At 48.0% G+C, this 18,263-nt stretch overlaps 2 protein-coding genes across 3 annotated transcripts in view; one reads left to right on the forward strand and one right to left on the reverse strand.

Moving 5' to 3' along the window:
- LOC127567459 (uncharacterized) overlaps nt 1–18,263 on the forward strand; it is a 453,787-nt gene that overhangs the window by 43,669 nt on the left and 391,855 nt on the right. The window lies entirely within an intron of this gene.
- The window catches only part of LOC127579796 (disintegrin and metalloproteinase domain-containing protein 12-like), a 78,440-nt gene that overhangs the window by 21,299 nt on the left and 38,878 nt on the right, over nt 1–18,263 (reverse strand). Inside the window, exons 12-15 of the mRNA XM_052032738.1 lie at nt 15,033–15,117; nt 14,398–14,537; nt 10,113–10,290; nt 7,055–7,147 (exon numbers count right to left, since the gene is read on the reverse strand). Coding sequence (XP_051888698.1) covers nt 7,055–7,147; nt 10,113–10,290; nt 14,398–14,537; nt 15,033–15,117 — 496 coding nt within the window. The remainder of the gene's footprint in view (nt 1–7,054; nt 7,148–10,112; nt 10,291–14,397; nt 14,538–15,032; nt 15,118–18,263) is intronic.

The following is an 18,263-nucleotide window of genomic DNA, read 5'->3' on the forward strand; positions in this document are numbered from 1 at the left end:
CACTGGCCTTCATCGGTCAGGGTATCGAGTATGGAAGTTAGGATGTTACGTTGCGGTTATACGGTTGTTGGTGAGGCCACACCAGGAATATCCTGTTCAGTTTTGGTTGCCCTGCTGTAGGTAAGATGCCATTAAGCTGGGAAGAGCGCAGAGGAGATTTACAAGGATGTTGCTAGATCTTGAGGGCCTGAGTTATAGGGAGAGGCTGGGCAGGCTAGGACTTTATTCCTCGGAGTGCAGGAGAATGAGGTGCGACCTTATAAAGGTGTATAAAATCTGTGACTCTAACTATTCCCAGTCCCCATCAGCTTCACACTCTACTGTGCTAGATGATAACTGTGTCCATCTGACGATATCTTATCGTTTTGTAGCCTTGTCCAGCAAAAAGGTACCAATGTTTGATTTTAAGTCACAAATTGAATTATGTTTTAGTGATTTTTGGGGAAGGGAATGACAATTTTCTACCATCAATTGTGTGCCAAGTTATTTCCAAACTTCACTCCTGAATGGCCTGGCTCTGATTTTGAGGTTACAACTAATTAGAAGAGTCATAGAGTTATAGAGTACTTCAGCACAGAAACAGGCCCTTCAGCCCATCTAGTCCATGCCAACCTGATCTTCTGCCTAGTCCCATCTACCTGCACCCACACCATATCCCTCCACACTCCTCCCATCCATGTACCTATCCAAACTTCTCTTAAATGTTACAACCACCACTTCTGCTGGCAGCTCGTTCCACACTCGCACCACCCTCTGAGTGAGGTAGTTCCCCCCTCAGGTTCCCCTCAAATATTTCACCTTTCACCCTAAACCTATGTCCTCTGGTTCTAGTCTCACCCAACCTGAAGGGAAAAAGCCGGCATGCATTCACCCTATCTATACCCCTCATAATTTTGTATACCTCTGTAAGATCTCCCCTCATCCTCCTGCACTCCAGGCAATAAAGTCCTAACCTATTCAACCTTTCCCTGTAACTCAGGTCCTCAAGTCCTGGCAACATCCGTGTAAATTTTCTCTGCACTCTTTCATGCTTATTGATATCTTTCCTGTAAGTGGGTGACCAGAACTGCACACAATACTCTAAGTGTCTTGTACCACTTCAACATAACATCCCAACTCCTGAAGAGAAAGTTTCCTCAGATCAACTTTAATCAATTCCCTTCATTAACTTGAAAACCTCAATAAATAACCCTGTGTCCCTGTAGAGTCTGGGGAATATAAGCCTAGTTTTTGTAATCTCTCCCCAGAATGTAAAACCAGATGCTCTGGAAACATGCTGGTGAATTTTGCCTTGCACACACTCCAAGGCCAACATTTCTTTTCTGAAGTACAGCTGTGGAGGTGCACCTTGTCCTTTATCATCCCGTTGTACAGTGCAACATTCCATTAGACCTCTTATATTCTTTCTCTCTGACTGTGACATAGTCCATGCTGATGTAGTTGGAACCACATTTTGTAGCTTTTGACTACTTAAATTCTAGATTGTCTCTCAAGAGGAAATTATCCTCTCCATGTTTGTTTTGTCAAGACGACTCAGGATCTTATGCACTTCAGTCAAGTCTCACCATCAGGATGGATTCGCCGAGTTGTACAAAATGGAAACAGGCCCTTTGGCCCAACTGCTGACCAAACGCCTCTCTAAGCTGGTCCCATATGCCCACATTTGGCCCATATCCCCACATCCCTCTAAACCTTTCCTATCCCTGTACCTGTCCAAATGTCTTTTAAATCCTGTTATTGTACCTGCTTCAACCACTTCCTCTGGCAGCTCGTTCCATATACCCACCACTCCCTGTGAGTGTGTAGAGAAGTTGCCCCTCAGATTCCCTTTAAATCTTTTCCCTCTCACCGTAAACCTGTGCCTTCTCACTGTTGATCCCTCTTCCTAGGGAAAAGGATTGTGCATTTACCCTGTCTATGGCATTCATGATTTCATACACCTCTATGCTGAAATTCCCCAGCTTCCATGGCCTTCTTGATAGTAAATATAGAGGAGAAATATTCTTGTAAGTCCTCTCCCATCTCTGGCTCCACCATAGATGACCACAATGATCCTTAAGGGGACCTATTCTCTCCTGAGTTACCTTTTTGCTGTTAATATCTTATAGAATCCCTTAGGATTCTCCATTACCTTATTTGCCCAAACTATCTCATGTTCCCTTTTTGCCCTCCTGATTTCCCTCTTAAGTGTACTCCTACATCCCTTGTCCTAGATAATAGGCCACATTTTTATTTTCCAGCCTAATGGACTGTCCCATTTTCCTACATTATACTCTGGATCTCTGCCCTCTCACTGACTCTATCCATATCCCTCTGCATTGACCCTATTCATATCCCTCTGCATTGACCCTATCCATATCCCTCTGTAACCTCCCTACGTCCTCTGCATAACTAACATTCCAAATTTAGCAAGTTTCCAGAAAATTTAGCAACTATACCTCATTGCGTTCATCCAAGTCATTTATGTAAGTTGTAAAATGTTGAGTATTCAGCACTGATTGAAGCTGCACACTCCACATAACATCTTGCCAAAGTACACAGTTCACGGCAGGACCCTCAACAGTGCTGATGTACAGCAGGATCTTGGGGTCCAAGTCGATGGGTCCCTGAAGGTTGCTGCACAGCTTGATAGGGTGGTAAAGAAGGTGTAGGACATGCTGGCCTTTATTAGTTGAAGCATTAAGTTCAAGAGTCAGAAAGTTACGTTGCAGCTTTATAAAACTCTGGTTTGGCCACATCTAGAGTATTGTGTTCAGTTCTGGTCACCCCATTATAGAAAGGATGTGGAGGCTTTAGAGAGGGTGCAGAGGAGATTCACCAGGATGCTGCGTGGATTAGGGGGCATGAGCTATAAGGAGAGGTTGGACAAACTTGTGTTGTTTTCTCTGGAGCGGCGGAGGCTGAGGGGAGACTGATAGAAGTTTATAAAATTATGAGAGGTATAGAGTAGGCAGCCAGTATCTTTTTTTCCAGGGTTGAAATGTCTAACACCAGAGGGCATGCATGTAAGGTGAGAGGGGGAACGTTCAGAAGGGATATGTGGGGCAAGTTTTTTACACAGTGAGTGGTGGGTGCCTGGAATGTTCTGCCAGGGTGGTGGTGGAGGCAGATACGATAGAGGCATTTAAGAGGCTCTTAGACAGGCACATGGATGTGCAGAATGGAGGGATGTGGACTATGTGCGGGCAGAAGGGAGTAGTGTAATTAGGCATCAGTAGTTTCATTAGCTCAGCACATCCTGAAGGGCCTGTTCCTGTGCTGTACTGTTCAATGTTCTCTGTAACCAGGGAAAGACCCATTTAAGCCACACTCTGTTTCCTGTTAGCCAGCTACTCTTCGATCCATGCCAATAAGTTACCACTACATCACCAGTTTTTATTTCCTACAATAACCTTGGTTGCAAGATCGTGTTTAATGAATCTTGTAGAGTTTTTTGAGGAGGTTACCAAGAAAGTAGATGAAGGAAAGGCTGTGGATGTTGTCTACATGGACTTTAGTAAGGCCTTTGACAAGGTCCCACATGGGAGATTAGTTCAGAAGGTTCAGTCAGTGGGTATCCATGGTAAGGTTGTAAACTGGATTCGAAATTGGCTGAGTGGGAGAAGACAGAGAGTGGTTGTGGATGGTTGTTTCTCAGATTGGAGGCCTGTGACTAGTGGTGTGCCTCAGGGATCTGTGTTGGGGCCATTGTTGTTTGTTGTCTATATCAATGATCTAGACGATAATGTGGTAAATTGGATTAGTAAGTTTGCAGATGACACTAAGATTGGAGGTGTAGTGGGCAGTGAGGAAGGCTTTCAAAGCTTGCAGAGAGATCGGGACCAAATGGAAAAATGGTCCAGAAAATGGCAGATGGGATTTAATGCAGACAAGTGTGAGGTGTTGCATTTTGGAAGGACAAATCAAGGGAGGACATACACAGTAAATGGTAGGGCACTGAGGAGTGCGGAGGAACAGAGGGATCTGGGAGTTCAGATACATAATTCCCTGAAAGTGGCGTCGCAGGTAGACAGGGTTGTAGAGAAGGCTTTTGGCATCCTGGCATTCATAAATCAAAGTATTGAGTATAGGAGTTGGGATGTTATTGGTGAGGTTGTATAAGACATTGGTGAGGCCAAATTTGGAGTATTGTGTACAGTTCTGGTCACCTAACTATAGGAAGGATATCAGTAAGATTGAAAGAGTGCAGAGGAGATTTACTAGACTGTTGCTGGGTCTTCAGTTGAGTTAACAGGGAAAGATTGAACAGGTTAGGACTTTATTCCTTGGAGCGCAGAAGAATGAGGGGAGATTTGATAGAGGTTTACAAAATGATGAGGGGTATAGACAGAGTAAATGCGAATAGGCTCTTTCCACCTAGATTAGGAGAGATAAGTACGAGAGGACATGGCTTTAGGGTGAAAGGGGAAAGGCTTAGGGGGAACATTAGGGGGAACTTCTTCACTCAAAGAGTGGTGGGAGTATGGAACAGGCTGCCATCTGATGTAGTAAATGCGGGCTCACTCTTGAGTTTTAAGAATAAATTGGATAGATACATGGATGGGAGAGGTCTGGAGAGTTATGGACTGGGTGCAGGTAAGTGGGACTAGCGGATACCGTTTCAGCACAGAATAGAAGGGCCGAATGGCCTGTTTTCTGTGCTGTAGTGTTCTATGGTTCTATGGTTCTATGCAGCACCTTATCAAATGTCTTCCCCAAACCTAAGTGGATCTGATGTCATGGGTGAACATGTATGACACACACCAGTTCCCCATTATCCATAGCACATGATACTTCTTCAAAGAACTCTGACATATTGATCCCTTAACCTCACAATCTAGTTGAAACTCCTCTCTCCTTCCCGAGTTGTGTAGTTTGCTGGAACACTGGTCCTTGCACAGTTCTGCCTGAATGCTGCAGCTCCCACTTTTGCCAACACTAGTGCCACTCCCCTGTGGACCAGATCCCCTCCAGCACACCAGTCTTTGAGCCACCATTCATTTCTCTAACCCTCACGGCCTTACGCCAATCTATACCCCATCCCCTCAGCAATGCTTTCCTGATTACTCATTGTACCTGAATGCTAACCCCCTGTTTATCTTGTACAAGGACACCCAGATCTTTATGAACACCAACACTTAGACACAACACAGCAGAAGGAGACTACTTGACTCATTGAGTCCGTGTCCTAGGAGAGCAAGTTGTCGTCTCATTCTCCTGCCTTCTTCCCATGGTCCTGTCAGTTTAATTCCCTTCAGGAGCCAATCCAATCTTGTTTTGAAATCATTGTTTCTGCTTCTGTCATCTTATGTGAAGAGAGTTGCAGGTCATCACCACTCCAACGTAAAGGTTCTTGTCTCAACCTTGCCCCCACTCCCAGTATCTCCTGCAGAGATATTGGTGTGGAGCAGGAGGGAGTGGCCATTGCCAGGGACTGCAGGAGGGTGGGTTTGATGGAGTGGGAGAATACTGCAGCTCCCAATCCGCTCTCAGCGCAGTGCAAACACTCATGTATCCAGACATTTCCAGCAGAGATCCACTAATTCTGGTCTCCACACAATAAAAGGAGTTAAAACGAAAACACCTTGAAAGAATGCGTTGCCCAGTGCATCTCTTCAGAGAGGGTGGCTTGCCCCTGCATGAGAGGGATTGATGTTTGCTCACACCCTGGGCAAATTAGAGTAAGGTCTGAGAATTTTCAAATGTTTACCTTACCCATCATCCTAATCACATTTCACTACAGGTTAACACTTCCCTCATGTGCTTGGTTTGATGCTCTCAAGGCAACTCAGCACTAATAAACACTGACATCACCAGTGTTGCTGGCACTCTGAAATACCAATGCAGAATCTCAGGGATACGTACCTGAATAGTGTGCACACTGTTACGGATTAAGTTACTATTGTTGAATGTCCCTTTAAGACATAGTACAGTAGTGTGTGTGTGGGTGTGTGTGTGTGTGGGTGTGTGTGTGGGTGTGTGTGTGTGTGTGGGTGTGTGTGTGGGTGTGTGTGTGTGTGGGTGTGTGTGTGGGTGTGTGGTGTGTGGGTGGGTGTGTGGGTGTGGGTGTGTGGGTGTGGGTGTGGTGTGTGTGTGTGTGGGTGTGTGTGTGGGTGTGTGGGTGTGTGGGTGTGGGTGTGGGTGTGGGTGTGTGTGGCGTGATTACGACAACAGGAGATAAGGACGTGATGATGTTTTTTGGAGCAGTCAGTCACAGTCAGTCAGAGAGAGAGAGGGAGAGAGATCTGTATCGCTGGATGATAAACAGTAACGGTGTCTGTCGCTACAATCCATGTATGGATTTTTGGAATAATCCGGTGGAGTCCACTTTGTTGTTAACCTGTAGAAGGAAACAGGTATTTGTGTGGACGGCCACATCTCGAGTGCTTTTCGATGTGGCAGATACTTCAGAACAAAGGAATGGAGATCATCAGTGATTGAGGTTTTGTTGGGTTCCATTTGTGGAACATTTGGATTTTGTAATTACTCTCTATGTTCTCTCTACATCTATGTTTTGTCTTCAGACAACGGTGGTTGTTGAAGAAGCCTTTGCTCACGTTTCACCTTATGGCTTGCTGAACTGAACTTTGAGAACCATTCCTGGACTTGGGGAGTTTGGGAATTTGCCACACACACACACGACGAGTTTAGTTTTGGGGTTAATGTTTAAGATTTAACATTTTTACTTCTAACATTCTAACATTTTTACTTTTATTTTCCTTATTATCGTAAGTAGTTATTAATAAAATAGTTTTTAACACTTGTACATGAGTCGGTGTGTTTCCTTTGTTGCTGATACGTGACAACACCAAAACCCTGCCATGTAAGGGCAAAGATGCATCGGGCCAATTGAGTTATCAAATAAGCAACCAATGGAGTATGTCAGTGTCCGGAGAGAGGAGGGCTTCAACTCAACTGTGAAAAGAAACCCTTACCCCTTCTGTCTGGAAAGGTCCTGAGATCGGGCCCAAAGTGCAAACAAAAGTGTTTAAACTATGGCATCACCGGCTCCCTGAGACCGGACTTGTAACCAGACTTCCTCTGTGTGCCTCAGGATGACACACTGAGCCCTTACTTTGCATTTCTTACAGCAGGCACCAACAGATGAACATTTTGCACCACGTCTGAGTCTACAAGTCGATGGCTCACAGCAGGGATCCGAACATTCCTAGAGGCAAAACATACGGAAGGTACCATTACTGAAGTGACATAGTGCACTGAGCGGATTTCTTCAGAATTCCTGACAATATTTATCCTTCATTGAACATTACTGAAAACAGATTATCAGCAAAGTGATGGAAGGGGGTTTGCTGGACCAGACCTTGGGCCAAAGAACTGACTTGCAGGGGTGAGCTGAGTGCCTGCCCTCAACATCAAGGCAGCATCAGGGACCCTGGTAAAACTTCGACAAAGGCCATCAAGGGAAAAACCCTCCAGTGGTTGGAGTCAGACCTCACACAGGAAGATGGCTGTGGTTGTCAGAGTTAAATCATCGCATCCCCGGGACACCAGTGGTTCTCGGGCAGGGTCCTCGGGACAGCAGTCTTCAAATGCTTCATTATCAGGTGAGGTGTGGAGATGTTTGCTGGTGAATGCACAATGTGTAATTCCATTTCCAACTAGAGCCACAGCAACAGGCCCTTTGGCCCATCTAGGCCATGCCAACCTGATCTTTCTCCTCGTCTCATCTACCTGCGCCTCCAAACCCCTCCCATCCATGTACCTATCCAAACCTCTCTTAAATGTTACATAGAACATAGGACATTACAGCACAGTACAGGCCCTTTGTCCCATGATGTTGTGCTGACCTTGTATGGTTAGATCGATCTAACCCTTCCCTCCCACACAGCCCTCCATTTCTCTATCATTCATGTGTCTATCTAAGAGTCTCTTTAAAATGTCCCTAATGTATCAGCCTCTGCCAGCACCCCTGGCAGCTCGTTCCACGCACCCACCACTCTCTGTGTAAAAAACTTACCCCTGACATCCCCCTTATACCTTCCTCCAATCACCTTAAAGTTATGTCCCCTCGTGTTAGCCATTGTCGCCCTGGGAAAAAGTCTCTGACTGTCCACTCGATCTATACCTCTTATCATCTTGTACACCTCTATCAAGTCCCCTCTCATCCTCCTCCTCTCCAAAAAGGAAAATCCCTAGCTCACTCAACCTATCCTCATAAGACATGCTCTCCAATCCAGACAGCATCCTGGTAAATCTCCTCTGCACCCTCTCTAAAGTTTCCACATCCTTCCTATAATGAGGCGACCAGAACCGAACACAATACTCCAAGTGTGGTCTGACCAGAGTTCTATAGAGCTGCAAGATCACCTCGCAGCTCTTGAACTCAATATCCCAACAAAAGAAGGCCAACACTCCATACGCCTTCTTACCAACCCTATCGACCTGTGTGGCAACCTTGAGGGATCTATGGACATAGACACCAAGATCCCTCTGTTCCTCCACACTGCTAAGAGTCCTGTCATTAACCTTGTATTCTGCCTTCAAATTCGACCTTCCAAAGTGAATCACTTCACACTTTTCCGGATTAAACTCCATCTGCCACTTCTCAGCCCAGCTCTGCATTCTATCAATATCCTGTTGTAATCTACAGCAACCTTCTACACTATCCACAACACCACCGACCTTTGTATCAGCAGCAAACTTAATAACCCATCCTTCCATATCCTCATCCAAGTCATTTATAAAAACTATTACAAAGAGCAGGGGTCCCAGAACAGATCCCTGCAGAACACCACTGGTCACCGACCTCCAGGCAGAATATGCTCCATCTACCACCACACTCTGTCTTCTATGGGCGAGCCAATTCTGAATCCACGCAGACAAGTTTCCCTGGATCCCATGCCTCCCAACTGAGCCTATCATGGGGAACCTTATCAAATGCCTTACTAAAATCCACGTACACCACATCCACTGCTCTACCTTCATCAATGTGCTTTGTCACAACCTCAAAGAATTCAGTCAGGCTCGTAAGGAACGACCTACCCCTCACAAAGCCATGCTCTGTAGGGTCAGGTTTCCGACCCAGAGGGACCCTGGCGTCAGGCATCAGCATCAGGTGTTGCTGGAGGTCGGGCCTCACGTTGGGTCAGGCCTCGGGACTCGGCCTCTGACGGTTGGGCCTCATGGTGGATCAGGCCGCAGGACTCGGCCTCCGATGGTCAGGCCTCACATTGAGTCGGGCCTCAGGACTCGGCCTCTGATGGTTGGGCCTCGTGGTGGATCGGGCCTCCAACTTCTACACTCAGTGCCCTGACTGATGAAGGCTAGCGTGCAAAATGCGGTCTTCATCACCCTGTCTACCTGCGACGCCACTTTCATATAACCATGTACTTGTACTCCTCGGTCCCTCTGTTCTACAACACTCCCCAGGGTCCTGCCGTTCACTGTGAAAGTCCTGCCCTGGTTTGACTTCCCAAAATGCAACACCTGATCTACCACACACAAAAGCCGTGCTGACTATCCCTAATCAATCCCTGTCCTTCCAAATGCTTGTACATCTTATCCCTCAGAATCCCCTCTAGTAACTTCCCTACCACAGACGTTAGGCTTGTTGTCTATAGTTTCAAGGTTTTTCTTTGCAGCCCTTCTTCAATAAAGGCACAACGTTAGCCACCCTCCAGTCTCCTGGCACTTCACCCATTGCTAATGATGATGCATATATCTCAGCCAGGGCTCCTGCCATTTCTTCTCTAGCTTCCCACAGTGTTCTTGGATATACCTATCAGGCCCTGGAGATTTATCTACCTTCATACACTTTGAGACATCCAGTACCTCCTCTGATGTAATGCAGACCATCCCCACGACCTCCCCATTAACTATCTTAAGTTCAGAAGTCTTCATGTCCTTCTCCATGGTAAAAATACTTGTTGAGGACCTCGCCCACCTCCTGCAGCTCCACACAAAGATGTCCACTTTGGTCTTTGAGGGCCTTATTCTCTCTCTGTTGCCATTGACAACGACCCTTGACGTGAACTTGCTGCTGTAGCCAGTGCAGCCTCACCTGGCATGTGTTCTGTGCCCAGACTTCCCCGAGTTGTCATCCGCCCCAGGACCCTGTCAGGTTATGGAGCAGATTCCACGCCAGCAGCTCTCCACTGCTGGCCCCTTCTTACCTTAGGCTTGCCACAGTCACATTGCTCGCCTTTCTCCAAGTACATGTTGCCACACTTCGGGCCTCCGACCAGTTTGTTCAGTTTGGGCATGTTGAAGAGACAGTACGCCTTTCCATGAAGCAGGCCTCTCGTCAAGTCGGCTCGGCTGCAGCTGCTGAATTTTGTTGGTAAAACCAGACTGCAGATAAAGATACATTGACCAATTTAAAGGGACGAACAGAAGAGAACAGACGAAATAGGAAACGAGTAATCGTGCCTGTAGGACCCACAGGGAACAGTGGCAAAGGGGTTTCTGTTTTCATCGGTGAAATCTAAAAATATATTTACTCCATTCCCACACCGACTCGTCTGTCCTCGGCCTCCTCCACTGCCAGTGTGAGGCCAAACACACACTAGAGGAACGGCCCCTGGGTGGTCCACAACCCAATGGGAAGAACATTGCATCTTCCAGTTTCAGGTAACCCACACCCCCAGTCCTCTCCCCGTTCTCCTTTCTCTTTCCTTCTGATCTACCCAGGATCTGACATCCCCATTTCCCCAAACACTCCCTCAGCTCCCCCATCCCATCACCCAGTCCGTCCCCCTCCTCCACCTGGTCCCATCTGCCCCCCACTTCTCCGTTACCTGGTTCACGTATCACCTTCTTTCCTCATCAGATCCCGGTGTCTGCAGCTCGTTTACCAAACACATTGCAGCTTCCTCGCTCCCTTCACACACGTCCATCTGCCATCACCCCTTCCTTACCTGGACCCCCGCCTCAGTCAGTGCCCCAGCAGTCTCGTCCTCTGCTTCCACAGCCTCATGCCAGGTGTGCCTGTGTGTACGTGTACCTGTGTGGTCTTGTCTGTGTGTCATAGCACGGAAACAGGCCCTTCAGCCCATCTCATTTATACTAATGCAAGTCGCATTTCCCTCTGTTTGCCCATATCCCTTGAAACCTTTCCTATCCATGGACCTGTCCAACGGTCTATTAACCATTGTCATTGTACCCGTCTCAACAACCGTCTGGCAGCTCCTTCCATATATGCACCACCTTCTGTGTGAAAAACTTGTCCTTGTGACCCTACTCAAAACTGTGACCATTCACCTTACCTCTGCCCCTCATGATTTATAAACCTCTACAAGGTCACCCCTCAGCCTCCTTTGCTCCAGGGAAACAGTCCCGGCCCGTGCAGCCTCTCCTTGTCATTCCAACCCTTCGGTCCCGGTCACATCCTCGTGAATCCTTTCCGCCCCCTCTCCAGTTTAATGACACTTTTCCTGTACCCAGGCAGCCAACTCCAAGTGTGGTCTCACAAGTGTCTTGTGCAGTTGTGACATGATGTCCCAACTCAACGCCCTGACTGATGAAGGCCAGCGTGCCAAACGCCTTCTTCACCACCCTGTCTACCTGTGTCTCCACTTTCAGGGAACCATGTACTTGTACCCCTAGGACTCTCCGTTCTACAACACTCTCAGGCACCCTGTCATTCACTGTGTATGTCCTATCCTGGTTTAAGATTAAGATAAAGATATCTTTATTAGTCACATGTACATCAAAACACACAATGAAATACATCTTTTGCGTAGAATATTCTGGGGGCAGCCCGCAAGTGTCGTCACGCTTCCGGCGCCAACATAGCATGCCCACAACTTCCTAACCCGTATGTCAACTGGAATGTGGGAGGAAACCGGAGCACCCGGAGGAAACCCACACAGACACGGGGAGAACGTACAAACTCCTTACAGACAGCGGCAGGAGTTGGACCCAGGTCACTGGCTCTGTAATAGCGTTACGCTAACCGTGCCTGCCCTTAGAGGAAGTTCAGGCCCTCGAGTCCTGGCAACATCCTTGTAAATCTTCTCTGCGCTCTTTCCAGTTTAATCACGTCTTTCCTATAACAGGGTGACCAAGACTGTGCACAGTTCTCCAAGTGCGGCCTCACCAACGACTTGTACAACTGCAACATAATGTCCCAGCTCCTGTACTCAGCGCCCTGGCTGATGGAGGCCAGCATGCTAAACGCCTTTATCAACACCCTGACGACCTGTGACGCCACTTTCAACGAACTCTGCACTTGTACTGCTAGCTCCCTCTGTTCCATTACACTCCCTGGTGCCCCACCATTCACAGTACAAGTCCTACGCTGGTTTGACTCTCCAAAATGCATCACCTCACACTTATCTGTATTGAAATCCATTTGCCACTCCTCGGTCCACTGCCCTAACTGATCAAGATCCCCCTGTGATCTACGATAACCTCCTTCACTATCAACTACACCTCCTGATTTTGTGTCATCCACAAACTTAATGATCAAACCTTGTGCATTTGTATCCAAATAATTTATATAAATAATGAATAACAAGGGTCCCAACACCGATCCCTGTGGCACACCACCAGTCACCGGCCTCCGGTCCGAGAAATGACCTTCAACCACCACCCTCTGCTTCCTACATTTGTTTCCTCTGCTTCCAGGACTTCTCCGCTGTCCTGACCCACTTCCCAAGAGTCGGTCGAGCTTTGCCCTCTCCCTGGTCAGGCCTTCAATATATTGTGTGAGGAAACCTCCCTGAACACATTTAACTAATTCCACCCCATCTATACCCTATGCACCACGGCAGTCCCAGTCTATATGAGGAAGGTTAAAATCCCCTACTATGACAACCCTACTATCTTACAACTTTCTGCAATCTCCCTGAATATTTGTTCCTTGAATTCCTGTTGACTATTAAGATTAAGGTTAAGATCTTTACATGTACATCGAAACACACAGTGAAATGCATCTTTTGCGTAGAGTGTTCTGGGGCAGCCCACAAGTGTCGTCACGCTTCCGGTGCCAACATAGCACGCCCACAACTTCCTAACCCGTACGTCTTTGAAATGTGGGAGGAAACCGGAGCACCCGGAGGAAACCCACGCAGACACGGGGAGAACGTACAAACTCCTTACAGACAGTGGCCGGAATTGAACCCCGGTCGCTGGTGCTGTAATCGCGTTACACCAAGGTGATCTTCCCCTTCTTACTTCTCAGTTCCACCCATAAAGTCTCACTGGACGATCCCTCAGTAATTTTATCTCAGACTACTGCCGTGATGTTCTCCTAAATCAAAAGTGCAACTCCCCCTCCTCTCTTTCCTCCACCTCTCTCCCACCCGTAGCACCTGAACCCTGGAACACCCAGCTGCCAGTCCTGTCCCTCCCTTAGCCGTATTTCTGTAATGGCTAAAATATCCCAGTGCCAGGTAGCTTTCCACGCCCTGCGTTCATCTACCTCACCTGTCGGGCCTCTTGCATTGAAATAAATGCAATTTAATCCCTCGGTCTTTCCTCGCTCCCTGGCATCTACTGACCTCACTGTTGATGAATTCAATCTCAACTTTCAGCCTGCCATCTGCCTGACCTGTGCTTTGGATCCCACCCCCCTGTCGAACTTTCTGTTGCTTCCTTTATATTCTTCAAAGGCCCTGTCTGACTTCAGCCTCTGAAATTTGCATAATCTTCTTTCTTTATTTTGACTGAATTCCTGAGCCTGTCTTCCTTACTCATAAGAACAATGTTGGCCCCTAATTCTGACAAGCTGGCCTTGAAATGACTCCCACATGTCAGATGTGGACATACCCAATAACTGTCCCAATGCCTTTTAAACCCTGCCATCGTATCTGCCTGCCCCGGCAGCGCGTTCCAGGGACCCACCGGTCTGCCGGTGGGCCATCGTATCTGCCTGCCCCGGCAGCGCGTTCCAGGGACCCACCGGTCTGCCGGTGGGCCATCGTATCTGCCTGCCCCGGCAGCGCGTTCCAGGGACCCACCGGTCTGCCGGTGGGCCATCGTATCTGCCTGCCCCGGCAGCGCGTTCCAGGGACCCACCGGTCTGCCGGTGGGCCATCGTATCTGCCTGCCCCGGCAGCACATTCCAGGGACCCACCAGCCTCTGTGTAAACCTCCATTAACCTTTCCCCTCACCTTAAACTCATGCCCACTGGTACCTGACATTTCTATCCTGGGAAAGGGACGCTGACCATCCGCGCTATCTACCCTCTCATAACTTCAGAAACCTCTATCAGGTCGCCTTCAGCCTCCGACACTCCAGAGACAACAGCCCAAGGATTGGCGGGCTGGCTGGTGGGGCCTGGTGGTCTATTGCTCCTCCTAGTTTCTTGTGTTCCATGGCACATGGAGTTGACATTGATGTTGGCTTCTAACCTGTCGTCTCTTATCCTGAGTTTCCCAGTGTCCTCTACGACAGTTAAAAGATTTCACAGACTTGGGCCCCCAAAGCCAGTTGCAAAGATGAAACATTCCTACCCCAGTGCTTCTGCCATGATGCAGCTGGCCTTGGATGGGCAGACACAATTCCGTTCCCTGGTGTCATGAGATATTCCAAGGTTGTGTCCAAGCTCATGGGCAACCGTAGAAGAAACTTGCAGGATGTTCAAGTCAGAGTCCTGAGAGGAAGCAGAAGCAGTATCCTGAGTATAATCCAGTAGATGGATGTACTTTGGGCATTTGCATAGAGCTGTGAGCAGTCACAACATGTCTGCCCTCTCTTGGGTTTAGACCAGGCTGACCTTCCACACTCCTGCAAATGACCAGCTTCCCCTTTCTCCCTGAGTCCAGGCTTCCCCTCGCTCCCTGAGTCCAGGCTTCCCCTCGCTCCCTGAGCCCAGGCTTCCCCTCATTCTCTGCGTCCAGGCTTCCCCTCACTCTCTGAGTCCAGGCTTCCCCTCACTTTCTGAGTCCAGGCTTCCCCTCACTCTCTGAGTCCAGGCTTCCCCTCACTCTCTGAGTCCAGGCTTCCCCTCGTTCTCTGAGCCCCATCTCACAGGCAGCACCAGCACCCACAGTATCGCTGTTCAGACACTCTGACCTGTCCTGTTGACCGAGGCCAGTGCATAGGCCAAGCCCCCATGACTGGGGAAACAGAGAGGAGGGGGGCTCACCTGGTTTACTCCACCAGATGCGTCGGGCAGACAAATGGTGCTGAGTGGCGCCAACCCGGCAGTGGTCCCTTCAAAGTTACGTCCTCTGTAACAGAGACATCAACGTAACAGGAATGTGCTGGAAGCAGACGTGGTGGTGGGCAGTGCATGAACAGGCAGGGAATGGAGAGGACGTCTGGGTTTCAGCGGCGACGTTGTGCGTGACTCCCTGCCTGCTGCCCATGGCTTCTGGGTGGCAGAGGTCCCGAGTTTTGAAGCAGCTGTTCTGAAAACGTCGGTTGTGTATTTGGTAGCAGTACACAGCAGCCTTGGACAACACGGAAGGCAGGAATGAATTGGGCTGCAGGACGGGGTGCCAATCAGCAAGTTCTTTTCCCTGGCTGGTCTGTTGGAGTCACACTCATCCAGGCACGTGGCCAGTGTTCACACACTTTGGTCTTGGTTTATTATTGTCACTTGTACCGAGGTCCAGTGAAAAACTTGTCTTACAAACCGATCGCACAGGTCAGTTCATTACACAGTGCAGTTACGTTGAGATAGTACAGAGTGCATTGAGGTAGTACAGGTAAAAACAATAACAGTACAAAGTGTCACAGCTACAGAGAGAGTGCAGTGCAATAAGGTGCAAGGTCACAACAAGGTAGATCGTGAGGTCAGAGTCCATCTCATTGATTAAGGGAACCATTCAATAGTCTTATCACAGTGGGGTAGAAGCTGTCCTTGAGTCTGGTGGTACGTGCCCTCAGGCTCCTGTATCTTTTACCCGATGGAAGAGGAGAGAAGAGAGAATGTCCCGGGTGGGTGGGGTCTTTGATTATGCTGGCTGCTTCACCAAGGCAGCAAGAGGTAAAGACAGAGTCCAAGGAGGGGAGGCTGGTGTCCGTTAGGCATTTGACTTGTGCCTTATTGATTGTACATAGGTTTGGGGGGTTAGGAGGTGAGTCACTCAGTGTAAACATTCTCCAGGGAACAACTTTCTTCTATTTATTTTGCTTAAACCAGACATGAACTGTACAAAAGGGATGGGTTTCTGGCCATCTATCTGCTTCAGCTTGTCGTATGATTGCATATGTTACATTAATGGCCAAAAGATCCATCCTATTTAAATGGAAGGACCCTATACCTCCTACCACATTTCAACGGTTTTATCAAACTATAACATGTTTAAACTTAGAAAAAATTAGGAGTGGCACTGTTGATCCTTTGCTTAAATTTGAGGAAGTTTGGAGTCCATTTATTCAGTACTTCCATACGACATAAGCTGACCTTTCTCGACCGTCTCAATAACCCTTGAATGCAGAGGAGTGGAGCTGATGACATGATAATGTTTTTTTTAACCAAAGAAATATCAGTCCAGTTTTTTTTGAAGTTTTTGGTTTGTTTTTGTTTATTGTTATTTTTTGATTTGGGGGGTCTCTTTTCATATCATCAAATCTCTTCTCAATTTTTTTTGTATCATGCTCACTTAGCGAGAGCAGGAGGTCCACATTACATTTTTACTCCTTGTGAGTATATACATTAACTGTTCTGATTGTTACCCCGATCTCCTCGCACCGTGTGTATCATCACTAATGTTACGTATACTAATTTGAATTAATTTGAAGTTCAATGAAAAGATTGAAAAAGAAAGAAAGAAAGAGACAGGTTACACCTGAACTGGAGGGGGACCAATGTTCTTGCCGGCAGGTTTGCTAGAACTGTTGAGGAGGGTTTAAACTAGTTTGGCAGGGGGATGGGAACCAGAGTGATAGGTCAGAGCTTCGTTCATTTACTGTACAAGTAGATGCAGAGTGTAGACAGACTGAGGAAAGAGAGGCAGTTGAAAGGGCAAAATTGCAGTCAGTTGGATGGGCTGAAGTGTGTCTGCTTTAATGCGAGAAGTATCAGGAACAAGGCTGATGAACTTAGAGCGTGGGTAAGTACGTGGAACTACGACGTGGTGGCCATTACAGAGACTTGGCTGTCACAAGGGCAGGAATGGCTGCTGGATATTCCAGGGTTTAGATGTTTCAAAAGGGACAGGGACGGAGGTAAGAGATGTGGGGGAGTGGCTTTGCTGATCAGGGACAGTGTCAGAGCTGTAGAAAGGGAGGACGTCCTGGAGGGATCATCCACTGAGTCAGTGTGCGTGGAAGTCAGAAACAGGAAGGGAGCGATCACTCTATTGGGAGTATTCTACAGACCCCCCCCCCCCCCCCCCCCAGTAGCAGCAGAGAAATGGCAGATGGAGTTCAACCCGGATAAGTGTGAAGTGATACATTTGGGGAGATCAAATTTGAAGGCAGAATACGAGGTTAACGGCAGGACTCTTAGCAGTGTGGAGGAACAGAGGGATCTTGGGGCCCACGTCCATAGATCCCTCAAGGTTGCCACGCAGGTCGATAGGGTTGTTAAGAAGGTGAATGGAGTGTTGGCCTTCATTAGTCGGGGTATTGAGTTCAAGATCCGCGAGGTGATGTTGCAGCTCTACAGAACTCTGGTCAGACCACACGAAGTATTGTGTTCAGTTCTGGTCACCTCATTATCAGAAGGATGTGGAAGCTTTAGAGAGGGTGCAGAGGAGATTTACCAGGATGTTGCCTGGATGGAGAGCATGTCTTATGAGGATAGATTGAGCAAGCTAGGGCTTTTCTCTTTGGAGAGAAGGAGGATGAGAGGTGACTTGATAGAGGTGTACAAGATGATAAGAGGCATAGATCGAGTAGACAGTCAGAGACTTTTTCCCAGGGTGACAATGGCTAACACAAGGGGACATAAATTTAAAGTGATTGGAGGAAGGTGTAGGAGGGATGTCAGGGGGGAGGTGGTGGGGGCAGATACATTAGGGACATTTAAGAAACTCTTAGATAGACACATGAATGATGGAGAAATGGAGGGCTATGTGGGAGGGAAGGGTTAGATAGATCTTAGAGCAGGATAAAATGTCGGCACAACACTGTGGGCCGAAGGGCCTGTACTGTGCTGTAGTGTTCTATGTTCTGTGATCTTGACCAAATCTTCTCTCCAAAGCAGCAAGTAACGGTCCAGCCACGTCTGTGATGACCACCTCTGACAAGAGGGTGCGACCCCCTACCCTTGGCGTTCAGTGGCTGAGCTTCCACACGCTGAGGCTCCCCATTCACCCATGTGCACGAGCTACAGAAACGTTGTACCTATGGGGCAGTTCTGAGGCTGGGTATCCTGTGGCAGGTGACTCACCTCCTGACATCTCAAACCTGTCCACCATCTCCA

This window comes from Pristis pectinata, chromosome 2, assembly GCF_009764475.1.
Source record: "Pristis pectinata isolate sPriPec2 chromosome 2, sPriPec2.1.pri, whole genome shotgun sequence".
Lineage (NCBI taxonomy): Eukaryota > Metazoa > Chordata > Chondrichthyes > Rhinopristiformes > Pristidae > Pristis > Pristis pectinata.